Raw genomic sequence first — 13,324 nt, forward strand, 5'->3', positions numbered from 1 at the left:
AGAATACAAAGTGTACAGTGCTCACTTTATATTTATTTTTGATTACAAATATTTGTACTGTGAAAAACAAAAGAAATAGTATTTTTCAATTCACCTAATACAAGTACTGTTGTGCAATCTCTTTATCATGAAAGTTGAACTTACAAATGTAGAATGATGTACAAAACTAGCTGCATTCAAAAATAAAACAATGTAAAACTTTAGAGTCTACAAGTCCACTCAGTCCTATTTCTTGTTCAGCCAAACGCTCAGACAAACAAGTTTGTTTAAATTTGCAGGAAATAATGCTGCCCACTTCTTCTTCACAATGTCACCTGAAAGTGAGAACACCGTTCCAGAGGATGTGTGTCCGTGCTGATGATGGGTTCTGCTCGATAACAATCCAAAGCAGTGCGGACTGACAATGTTCATTTTCATCATCTGAGTCAGGTGCCACCAGCAGAAGGTTGATTTTCATTTTTGGTGGTTCGGATTCTGTAGTTTCGGCATCGGAATGTTGATCTTTTAAGACTTCTGAAAGCATTCTCCACACCTCATTCCTCTCAGATTTGGAAGGCACTTCAGATTCTTAAACCTTTGTTCGAGAGCTGTAGCTATCTTTAGAAATCTCACATTGGTACCTTCTTTGTGTTTTGTGACATCTGCAGTGAAAGTATTCTTAAAATGAACAGCATGTGCTGAGTCGTCATCCGGGACTACTAGAACATGAAACATATGATAGAATGTGAGTAAAAAAGAGCTGGAGACATACAGTTCTCCCTCAAGGAGTTCAGTCACACATTTAATTAACACATTTTTTTAAGAAGCATCATCAGCATGGAAGCAAGTCCTCTGGAATGGTGGCCAAAGCATGAAGGGGCATACAAATGTTCGCGTATCTGGCATGTAAATTCCTTGCAGTGCTGGCTACAAAAGTCCCATGTGAATGCCTCACTTTTTGGTGACATTGTAAACAAGAAGTGGGCAGCATTATCTCCCGTAAATGAAAACAAAGTTGTTTGTCTTAGCGATTGGCTGAACGAGAAGTAGGACTGAGTGGACTAGTAGGCTCTAAAGTTTTTTGCATTGTTTTGTTTCTGAGTGCAGCTATGTAACAAAAAAGAAATCTATGTTTGTAAGTTGCTCTTTCATAATAAAGAGATTGCACTACAAGACTTGTATGAGTAGAATTGAAAAATACGATTTCTTTTATCATTTTTACAGAGCAAATATTTGTAATAAAAAATATACAAAGGAATCAATGTACACTTTTTGTATTCTGTGTTGTAATTGAAATCAATATATTTGAAAAAGTAGAAAAACATCCAAAAATATTTAATAAATTTCAATTCTTGTTTAATTTAATTATTGTTTAACCATGCAATTAATTGCAATTAATTTTTTTGATTTAATCCCGTGAGTTAACTGTGATTAATCGACAGCCCTAATTTAAACCTTCTGTTCTCCCCTTGGGGTGTCTGGACCCTGGTTTTCACAAGGAAGTATTGTTTTGTGTTATCTGTACTGCCTTGTGCTTTACTTGATTAAACATAAAGAGCATAAAGTCAGTAGATTGAACAAAGTGTTTGTGTTGACTGCTTCAAACTATTGTGTGCCCCTGAGGGTCTTAAACTGTAAACCAGAAGTTTCACACCTTTGGAGTTGAGTTCTGGCTGAGGGGGTATGTTTAAATACTGGGCAGTCTGAAGTGTCCAGAGGGGCTAGGTAGCTGGACAGTGGGTTCTGACACTCGGAGGGCAGTGACAGATAGAAGGTCTGCACCCTGAGCATGTGCATAGGAACCCTGAGATTGGGACAGTGGCTAGACTTAGTTCAGACTACAGGAACTTAAAGCACCCTTGGGATCTGGGGCACTGAGGCCTGAATTCCCCTCACCGTAGTGTTAGTGGGTGGCCAGGAAGGGACTCTCAGTAGGATCCATGGCATGGGATACAAGGAACTTGTTAGAGTAAGGAACTTTAAATGATACACAGTTATTTTCTTAAATGTTTAATACACCTTCATGTGTGTGTTTTTTTATGCAATTTATGGCAAAATTCAAAACTGACATTTGTGACAGAGGTAGATTTAGGACAATTGAAATAGAAACTTGTTTCTTGCAAAATATCTGATCTTATTAAATAACATCTTGTAATTCTACAAAATAAATAAGATTTTTTTAGTTCAAGCAGGGTAAATTATAAGCAAAGTAATTGCTGAATAATCATGTTTTTCACTCGACAGTACTTAACAACAGTCATTCCTTATGAGAAGAAAAGTGGACCACCCGGTGTTGAAGATCTACAAACATTAACCAAAAGTGAGTAAATATTTAAAACTCTCCTGCTGATCTCATGTCCCATACCTAGTATTGCCAAAAACAAGTGTTCAAAAATCATGAGTCAGACCCTCCAAAATCATATTACTATTTTTAAGCCATAATAAATTTTGGGTGGTTCTTGTTTGTCTTCTGGTTTTTGAGCCTCTAGAATGCACTCAGATCATGTTTTCAGGCTGGTCTCTGAAACTCTGAGGGCTAGAAACTTTTTATTTTAACTAAAAGCTGATATTCGCATGTAATGACTGGACTTCAGGAGCAGGAGCTGTAAGAAAAATACCAAATATCATGAATGTTGGCAACACTGCTTCCCCGCTCCCTCAAAATATGCTATGTGTACTAATGGGTTTATCAGCAAATTCATGTTGAGTTGAGACAACCATTTATATAGTGACGTTAGAACTTTTGAGAATGAGAGTACATGGGGGAGCTATTTAATTATAGTTGTCAAACAACTGCTGTTCAGAGAGTTTCAAATCTACTTTTCTTGGCCTAATTTTTCATGTGAGAGTTACTTTGGTGTGTCCAAATTAGGACACCCTAAAGGGATCTGATTTTCACAATGTCTAAAGTGCCCACCCTCTTAAAAGCAGGTCCTTTTAGGGTGTCTGAATTTGAGTACCCAGAATTACTAAACACTTCTGAAAATGTAAGATCTTATGTGCATTTCTGCTGACAGGATACTTATAAAATTTTTAAGTAATAGAACATTTAAACAAAAGGAACTTAGATACACATTCTTTTCCTGCAGTATGCTCCCTTGGCTAGTACTTAAGTTTTGTGTTTCAACTAGCGCTTTCTCACAGTAAACTTCATTTTCTGTTTAACCCTGTAATGAGATCATAATCCTTTACTAATGACTAAAGCATAGTTCAAAATGTCAATATTCCAGTATTAGTCAAGGGGGGAAAAGCCAAAAGTCTCAGCAAAATAACTTTTTTTTTTTTTTTTTTGGTTAACAACAAAAACATTTATACAAATGTGTATTGTAAAGAGTTAAGTGTTTTCTGCGGACTGGTTGAAACCTGATTGTGTTACTCAGGCTTGGTCTACACTACAGAGTTAGGTTGAGGTAAGGCAGCTTATATCTAATTACAGGTATGTCAGTGTAAGCACTACAGCCTTGCTCCCGCTGATGTAAGTGCCCTACTACACCAGCATAACTCCATTTCTGAGAAAGGAATAGGACTTATTTTGGTGTAACTAAGGTAATGCAGTGTCCATACAGACAGTTTTCAGAGTAGCAGCCGTGTTAGTCTGTATTCGCAAAAAGAAAAGAAGTAGTCCTTTTCTTTTTGCATATAGACAGTGTTACTTATATCTGCTGTTGGCTGTCATTCTTGTCAATTTCATGGCTCCTTGCTGGAGCCGTGAAATTGACAAGAAAGCCAGGCTGACACAGGGTGGGTGGTGGGACTCCAGCTTGAGACGGCTGCCTCCTGGGCTCCCCCTTCCCAGTTGTGCTGTGCCTGCCCTGCTCGGAGTTCAGCTCCCCCATGGCTCCCCACTCCCAGCCCAGCTGCTGCCCAGGCTCCTCACTCAGAGTTGGGCTGTGCCTGCCCGGCTCCCTGCAGGGAGCCCTGGTACTGCACGGAGGCTCCCCGCTGCCCGGAGCCTGGCTGCATTCCCAGGCTCTTGGCTCCCTGCTCCTTGCCGCAGCCAGGGTCCCAGCAGGGAGCTCCGTGCCTGAAGTCCTCGAGCCTCCCAGGGCAGCCAGGCTCCAGGTGCCAGGGAGCCATGTGCCCAGTGTGGGGAGAGCGGGAGAGTGGCCGGGCTCCTGATGGTGGGGAGCTACATGTGGAGCTGAGAGCCCAGATTCTTAGCCTCCCACACTGCCCCTCTTAAATCGGTGAAAGCGCTCCTGATGAGGGGACACACCACCAACAAAAGGAGGATAGTGTGGGCATTAACCACCGCAGTAATTACTGTGATGGTTGTAAGTCGACCTAACATAGGTTGATGTACGTTTCTAGTGTAGACATGCCCTCAGTAGCAGATTTCTTGGCTTACTTCTCCTGGCTTGTGCAGTTGTGAGGCAAATATTGAACAGATTATTTAAAGCTACGAACACTGAATATTTTATTTCAACATAAAGATAAATATAGTATTTTGGAATAGTCATATGGTATTCAGATTCTTACATGAGCATTCTGGAGTTTATCAAATGCTGCTTGTCGCTAAATGCTGTGCTTCTGATTCTTTCATTCCTCTCGTGTTGCGAACACTTAGAGGGATATACATCTCAACATTCTTTAGTTGAATATGGAACAACAGATAAGCATAAGTAATCCAGGGCAGTTAACAGAGGTTTTTCCTACAGTCCACTGCTCCAGGGACCAGCAATGGAAATATCTATTCTGTGTTATAAGCCTCACAGCTGCCTATTTCAAAACATAAAACAAGCATTGAATGTACAAGTAGAATCTTCTCATTAATGGTTTGATCTCTTTCGGATCCAACTCTAAATGCTTGCAAAAAAGTTCTACAGTTGGCAAGTTAACTAAGTTGGTGCCTTTTGCCAGTGGATTGTTTAGTCTACTGTGGTTGATGGTAGTTGTCCGGCTTCTCAGTGTTATTTTCTTTTCAAATACTATTTTTTTTAGAATTCATTTCTCAATAATTATTGGTTATCATAATCGACAGCTAACACTGTGAGCCAGCTTATATAGAATGAAATTTTTGCACAACCTGAGTGAGAAAGCACTTTGCATTCGTCAAACCATGTGAATGTTCCCAAGAGATCTGAAACATTTTCAGAAATAAATGTAGCATCCTCTTGGATGGTAGGAGCTGCAAAAGTTTTTCTAACGTTTTTAGTACTTAAGTAGTACGATGCTTATTCAGTCTGCATAAATTAAATCCCTGTAGGTATGAATTTCTTTCACATTCCAAGAGTTCCTTCTTGTAATAACCGCCACCGGCTGTAAAACACTAAGTGAAATCCTGATTGCTGAAATAGTTCTTATATATGAGTTGACTTTCAGTATTACTAAACTAAACGTGGGATCTTCACAGTAGTGTTTTGCTTTCTAATATTGTTAAGGGATTAGCTAAAACTGTTGAAATTAATCTGTCAGACTATTTAACTTTTCACTGAATATTTTGAGTAACTGGAAACCACAAAGACGGCATTTGAACTCCAATATATTTAAGTACCTTATTAAAAAAATTAATAAATTAAAATGTCTTAGTTTTAGCCAGTATTCTGCTATGTCAGGCTTTGCCATATGGGAGACTCTGAAAGCTGGGAGTTTGTCTTTATATATGCAAAGAAAAGGTCAGAATATTTAATATGAGAAATTAAAGTGTAATACGTGTTACTCTGAAACACACAGACCCCATAGCAAACAGGGAGTTTCCGACCCAATTCATGGTGTTGGTTTGTAAACTTTGGATCAGGAAATTTTTCAACGGGACAAAGGGTAGTTAGGCACCTAACTTCCATTGATATTAACTGCTGTTTGTGTCATTGAAAGTTTCTTCCCAATCTTTACTATGGAATTTGAAATTGTAGGCATTCTTTTTTTTACTTTCTTTCACCTTGGTCATCTCTCTCTACCTTTTTACCCTAACCTATAGTGTGATTCTTACAACTGTTCACCCTTTCTGCTTCTTCAGATCAAAAACTTGTGGCTTCATCTTAGTGTTTTTTTTAACTAAATGTTTTGAAGACTTGCCCTTTTTTGGGCAAGAGGAGTGTTCACAGCCACAACTACAGATTCTTTATTCCAGCTGAACATCTTGTCCATATGCAAATTGAATGTTTACCCTCTGCAGAAAACTTGTCTCAAAATTGTCCATACTTGGTTATAAGATTTGTCTTATAAATGGCATTGTTAATAAAGAATTCTGTCAAAGTCCGTTCCAAATGCAGTCAGGTGTTTGGTATCCTCCCTGGGCCATGGTGGTTGTGTTCATTGTTTCCAAATACACATTTTCATTGGTGTATTGTGTGTTTCAGTGGAAAGGAGTCTGTTGTTCTCCTGCATTACCACTGTTTGAGTGGAGACCCAGTGGAAAAATCAGTTGACGGAACTTTCTCTTCCTTCCTGATGGCTCCAACCCTAATAAGTTATTAGCTGGGATAGTTCAATTTTAGCATGTGCCCCTACAGGGATCTTTTCATGTCTAGACTGTCAGAGAGGAGAACCACCACATTCTAGGAATGTCAATATGCTCTCTTATCTTCTCCTTGTTTCCCAAATGCTTAATTGCTGTGAGTGGAGTCTCAGATTCTTCCCCAGTAGAATAGGTGGGGAAAGGTGAAGGGGGAGTGTAATGGCACAGTTATTTCTCTGTAGCCATATCTGAGGGTGAAATAATACAGAATAATACATAATCTGGTGAAATTTACAGAACTTCTGTAGCTTCACAACAGACGGTAAATTTGGCCTACTAAAACGCAGTGCTAGGGGGGAATAACATGAAAAAATACTGAAACATTAAAGGATTTATAATTTCAATATCCTGTTAGAAAGTTTTTCCTCATTGTAAAGATCCTGTTTTAAAACTCCAAAACAATATTGACAGCTGCTAAGTGAAATGAGAAATGTTGATACCATGTTTTAGTGTTTTCTTTACTGTTTATATTGATTTTTATAATAAAAGTGCATTGAAATACATGACAAACGAAAACACCGAAGTCTGATATGATCAATCATGTTAAAGAAAAAAAACTTGAAAAATTCAGTGTGGTTTTAAGAGAGTCTTATTATATGGTACTCCTTGACCAAATTCCCCAGCTCTTATGTGCATACACTATAGATTTGAGTTAGAATTATGCATATGAAAGGGGTGTGGAGCAGTCCCCATGTGTCTGCCATTCATTTTTTCAGTATTCCAATTACATATTTTCTAATTGATATGGATGTAATATCTAGATGAGTAGTTAAAGTATCTTCAGTGTGGTTGTTCGAGTAACATCTTTAATTTAAGACTAATTATCTGAATTATTGCTTTTTCTCATCCACCCTTCCTCTCCCACACTCTTCAGTCCTTTATGCTATGAAAGAGGACAGCGAGAAAGTGCCAAGCTTATTAACAGACTACATTTTAAAGGGTGAGTATGCCTGTTAGTATGCATGCATTAGCTGGGATCTTTTATTTTAAGTTAATATGAGGTATATTAAATATATGTTTTAAAATGCTGTTCTTGTGGCATTCATGAATTAATAGGTCTGTGTTATCTTCTAATTAAGCTAGGCTTTAATTTTATTTTATGTGCCCAGAAGACCCTAAGCATGTCACACCATAAATAAAACATTGTGATGGTCTAAAATACATTACAAGATTGCCATAGGACGTCATAGTATCAAAACTAAATAATTTAAGGTCTAGTATACAAAGTAAAATATGAATAGTTCAAAATGTATTTATTAGATAGATTTTTCTGAAACAATGAACTACTTAAATAATCTGGAAATAATGCACATTGCTGATACAGGGCTTGTAGACTTCTATAAATTCGAAATTTTCCTTCTGGTCACTAGTAAATATAAGAACAGCCATACTGGGTCAGACCAATGAGCCATCTAGCCCAGTATCCTATCTCCTGACAGTGGCCAATGCCAGGTGCTTCAGAGGGAATGAACAGAACAGGTAATCATCAAGTGATCCATCCCCTGTTGCCCATTCCCAGCTTCTGGCAAACAGAAAGGCTAGGGACACTTCAAAGCATGGTTTTGTATCCCTGCCCATTCTGGCTAATCGCCATTGTTTGACCTATCTTCCAGGAACAATGTCCTTGGATATTTTTCTTTATTCTGTCAGTTTCCATTTAAAATTAAAAGGTTTGAATGTACCTACCGGAGATTTTCTAGTGCTATACATTTGATTTTCAGTGTGTCAGGCAATGGGGATCATCTTTGACCTTGAAAAACAGTTCCACAATCTAATAGAGCTTATCATAAGGATTCTAGACATTCCACCTGAAATTGCATTCTTAGTTCATTCCATCACTACTGGTTATTTCATCTTAAATCATCTCTCTCCCTTAGTTATCACACTCCACTTTATTTTTGAGCTAAACTATACAATTCATGTTTAGTGTAGTTAATCTCTCTCCCTAAATTAATCCCTTTGTTACTTATTTTGGTCTTTTCTCTTAAACTCCCTCCAATTTGTCTGCATCTCTGTGTTATTAAGATGCCCAGAACAGAACGTGGTAGTTCAGGCACAGTCTTGCTTCCCTCTCTCACTTAGGCACGTGCAAACACTTGTGCTTACTTTTAAGCATGTACATAAGAGTAGTCCCATTTACTTCAATGCTTAAAGTTAAGCATAGGCATAAGTTTTTATAAGATCTAGACCATAGTGTGTAACTAGAATTGTTGTATCCCTGCTCCAGAATGTGATGCCTCTTTGTATGCCGTCCAAAATTGCATTACCATTGTTTGTTGCCAGATCAGACACTGCACATTCATCTCTGACTTGCTGTCCTTGGTTTTTAGAGTTACTGTTTTCCAAGTATCTGTTTTCAAATAATATATCACTTGATTTATTCACTTCATTCCTAGTAGGTTGTATTTTTCTAAACTGATTCTTGTATTTCCTGCTCATAATTTTGATTGCTCTGACCTCACAAGTATTTACAAATCCTCCCAGTTTACAGTTGTCAATAAATTTACTCAATATGCTGACTTTATTTCAATTTAAATAAAAATAAAAGATGGCTATGAAATGTGCAAGGCCCCCAACACATAATTCAATATTACAACAAAGCCCAGCAGTATTAAAATAATCATTATAACAAGAACACTGCCAGCCACCTACAAACACTCTTTCCCCATCTTTTTTGTTCTGTCTTCTCCAAAAATCCAGTCAAACAGATGACTTTTGCAGGGTGTTTAACTGGTTGAATTCTGTCTGTGTTTGATTTCCTGTCTTCTTAAAATAAAGCCAGGCAGGAGCTTTTATCAAATGCATAACATTTTGACTTCACAATCTTTCTAGAATTTCTCTGTCTTGTCTGAATTCTCTAGCTTTGCTTTATCTCATATAGAGTAAATAGCAGAAGCTGCTTTTTTGTCTAGAATTTCTAATTAAGTTTTTTCTCATGTGACAGGTAAAACAATTAGGCTGAAAAAATTCTAGTGATACTATTGGAGTTATTTTTCAACTTAGTAACCCTGCATTGAAAGAAATAAATTACTTAGTAATTGTATTTCTTAGGAGAAGAAAATAATTTATCTATTTTGAAAGAAGTTTGGATGTTTAAAATGTCATAATTTTTAGTAATTAAATACTAATCAGAATGGGCACATTTTACACACACGTTCTGCTAATCTGAGTCATGACTGATCAGTTAACTGCACCCACAGGGCCATCAAAGCGGCTGATGACTCTGATTTTTGGTATCTTCACTCATCCCCTTATATAATCCTGGAAAGTGCATCACAGCCCCAGTTGAAACTCTTCCAATGCTTCAAACCCTAAATGACCATAAACATATAAAAACTGTGTACAAGAGTGGGGAAAATTCCAGATTAGAACATCTTCTGTTAAATTTAAATGGCCTGTTCCCGTACGCAACCACTCTTCCAGTCTGGACTCATAACTGATGGGGAATAGCAAGTGATCCACTCAGAATGAGTGGAAGGGATCAGGGCAGAACGAAGAAAACAGTTCATTACAGGTGAACAGTGAGGATGAGCTCTCAGTGGTTTTGTTACCAGCCCTGTATTGCATATTTACATGCGGATCAATACTAGAAAACTGTGTCAGACTTCCTCATAAAAATGTGGAATTCATTCTCCTAATCAAATAGAGGAGCTGTTTTCCAAATTGGATCTTAAAAATTGGTATTTACATGGAAGTAGATTCAAAATACAGAGCACTTTTACAGCAGAACACGGACTGTAGCAATTTAAAGTAATATCTAAATGGTTTGATGAGGATACTACATGATGTGCCTAACTCAGCCTGTTAGTTATAGCTGGATGACATCCTGAGACATGCTAAAATTGTTTAGATAGGAATTGTTAAGTTTACAAATGATCTGTTTTAAATTCAGCATACCAATTCAAAATTGAATCCAAAGACATTTTAGCTGTTTTTTGTAAAGTACTTTCAGATCTAGAGATAGATATTGTACTATATTATTATGAACTTCTGTGGTAATTTCGATAGGCAATAAAAGCAGGCTTCTACCACCATTCAGGGACTGCTCATTGGTAGCTGCCAGTACCATTCAAGTAGAAGCAGCCAATATAAGTAGGCTTCAATGATGCAAACCCCCTCCCCTGCAAAATCTGCTATTGTGCTGGAAAGAGAATAAATTTCCTGAGTTAAGGAATAGTTCAAAGCATACTCACTATTTGGGAGACTTCAAGGAAGCATTTCTACCTCTGTTATTCTTGAAGCATGAACAGTTGGCATTGACAGGCTTTGTAGGCACCTATGTTGATGTCACCTAAACCTTAGTGTAACCTCAGAGTTAGAGACTATTCCTCCTCTGCATCAAGCTTCAATGCCAACAAGCGGTAAGATATTCTGTAGCTGTTCCTGGAGCAATACATTATCTCTCCATTGCTCTGCCACCAAGACCTTCTGATGCATGATGACTCCACAGTTGGTGTCATTGGGCTTCATTTGAGGGCTAAGGGGTATATTTATACCGCAATCAGCGGTGTGATTGCAGCATGTTAGACATACCTGAGCTAGGTTCAGTCTTGCTAGCTTGGTACCAACAGTGAAGCTGCAACAGAATGAGCTAGCCAACTGGAGTACAAGTCTGCCAGGGAGCCCAGCTGTGTACTTGGGTGGTTCGTCCATGTAGCTATGGCTTCACTGCTGGTGGTTTTCAAGCTGTCTTGGGTATGTCTGTATGAGCTGCAATCACACCTCCAAGTGCAATACAGTAACTCCTCACTTGGTCGTCCCAGTTAACGTTGTTACGTTGCTGATCAGTTAGGGAATATGCTCGTTTAAAGTTGTGCAATGCCCCCTTATAATGTTGTTTGGCAGTCACCTGCTTTGAAGGAAGAGCAGACTGTTGCAGCTAGCTGGTGGGGGCTTGGAACCAGGGTGGACCAGCAGCTCCCCTATCAGCACCCCGCTCCCCTAAGTTCCCTGTGCGGCAGCCATCCAGCAGGCTATCAATTGCCGGTAGTTCAGTTGTCCCTCCCCCCACTGCTATGTGCTGCTCCTGCCCTCTGCCTTGGAGCTGCTCCCAGGAGCCTCCCTCTTCCTGTGTGGGGGGATGGAGTGAAGGAGGGGACTAATGTCAGGGTGTCCCCTTCCCCCCTGCTCCTGCCCCCCGCTTACCCCTTCTCCATGTAGAGCAGAGTTGCGACATGACAGGGCTCAGGACTGAGAGAGCTTGCTGGCTGCAGCTGCTGTCTCAACTTCCTGATATACTTAAAAAGGCAGTGTACTTAAAGAGGTAATGCGCATCTCTCTCTCTCTCTCCCACACACAGGGTGTGTGTGTCTGTCTGCCATGCTGTCTCCCTCCCTGCATTCATGCTGTCTTGTAGAGTGTGAGGCTACATTAACAACAATGTGTTAACCCTTGAGGGCTCAGCTGCATGCTCGTTCATCATTTAGCAGTAAGGCATTCACTGGGAAATATCCCACACTCTTCCATCCTCTAACTTCACCACCTCAACCAAGCTTCACAATCATCATTGCTGTGTACAGTATTAAATTGTTTAAAACTTATCGTGTGTGTGTGTGTATGTATATATAATATAGTTTTTTGTTTGGTGAAAAAAATTTTCCTGGAACCTAACCCCCCCCCCCCATTTATATTAATTCTTATGGGGAAATTGGATTCGCTTAATATCGTTTTGCTTAAAGTCACATTTTTCAGGAAGATAAATACAACATTAAGCAAGGAGTTACTATATAAACATACCCAAAATGTTCTCAGACATTAGTCTATCTGGCATGTAGACGGTTCTTTCAAAGGATTATTAATGGAGGATTAGATCTTTTTAAACAATCTGTTCAGGCAGGCTTTGATGTTGCAGTGCCTTGGAGCCATTTGCTGCTATCATATACCATTCTTGTATAAGAATTCCAACTTCATCCCTGAATTCAGGGTAAAATGTTTTACCTGCTTTTTTGAAGGTAGTCTCTCTTCATTGGAAATGTTGAGGATTTCTTGATCAAGATCAAGACCAGAACAACAGTGAGGATTTTGGGGCAGCATGCCACTTTCTAGAAGTATAGATGTGTGTTTAGTGATAACTGACCTGATTTCCTATAATTGGTTCTAGTCTTAGCTATTTTGATAAATACAAGACAGATTACTTGTTGTTAAGGTTGAGTCAAGAAATGAAATACAGAAAAAAATAAGTGTTAATTGCATCATGAAAGTATTGAAGTATGTTAAAATCAAATGACTTTTTTGTTTCGCTAGGGACCTATATTTTCCCTAAAAGAGTGGGCAGGGCTGTTATGGGATAATGGCACGTTGTGCAGCTCTGTGTGAAGTCTTGATAATACTGAATCTTGTCAATATAATTAGCTGACTCCTGAATACTGTTTCTCAAGCAGAAAAATAGTTCTCTACTAAAAGTCCTTATTAAGTGGCTATCATCTTCAGTGAACCCTTGTATCCAGGCACAATTTGCACTTTTGATAAAAAGCAGAGAAGGGAATACTTAAAAAATATGAAAGTATTCAGGCCCGCACATCTGGCCAATATGCATATTAAGGGAATTAGGTAACGTGAGAAAACTCTGACAGTTATTGTTGAGCAGTTGTTTAGAACTAAGGATTGGAGGAGAAAATAAAATATAACAATTTTAGCAATGCCATTTTCAGTTCCTCATGGAACAAACATGGAGAGAGAGGTGTTCATCTATAGGTAAATGGAATACTGAGCAACAAACAGCATACGTTTTGTAAAGAACAGATCTTGCCAAATGTCATTGCTTTTTTGGTAGAATCAAAAAATTAGTTGAGGTAAACAGAGAGAGATTCGCTGGATTTCATTAAAGCATTTTTATACGAAGTGTCAAGTTCTCTCAAATATGGTTGAGTACTGACATGTTGATTATCA

General features: G+C 38.6%; 1 protein-coding gene across 4 annotated transcripts in view; it reads left to right on the top strand.

Annotated features, from left to right (window-relative positions):
• Positions 1-13,324, top strand: part of FEZ2 (fasciculation and elongation protein zeta 2) — a 74,903-nt gene that overhangs the window by 34,547 nt on the left and 27,032 nt on the right. For all 4 annotated transcript variants that reach the window (XM_073338366.2, XM_073338368.2, XM_073338369.2 and 1 more), the window contains 2 exons: positions 2,224-2,299; positions 7,311-7,376. In XM_073338366.2, coding sequence (XP_073194467.1) covers positions 2,224-2,299; positions 7,311-7,376 — 142 coding nt within the window. The remainder of the gene's footprint in view (positions 1-2,223; positions 2,300-7,310; positions 7,377-13,324) is intronic.

Source organism: Lepidochelys kempii, chromosome 3 (genome assembly GCF_965140285.1).
Source record: "Lepidochelys kempii isolate rLepKem1 chromosome 3, rLepKem1.hap1, whole genome shotgun sequence".
Lineage (NCBI taxonomy): Eukaryota > Metazoa > Chordata > Testudines > Cheloniidae > Lepidochelys > Lepidochelys kempii.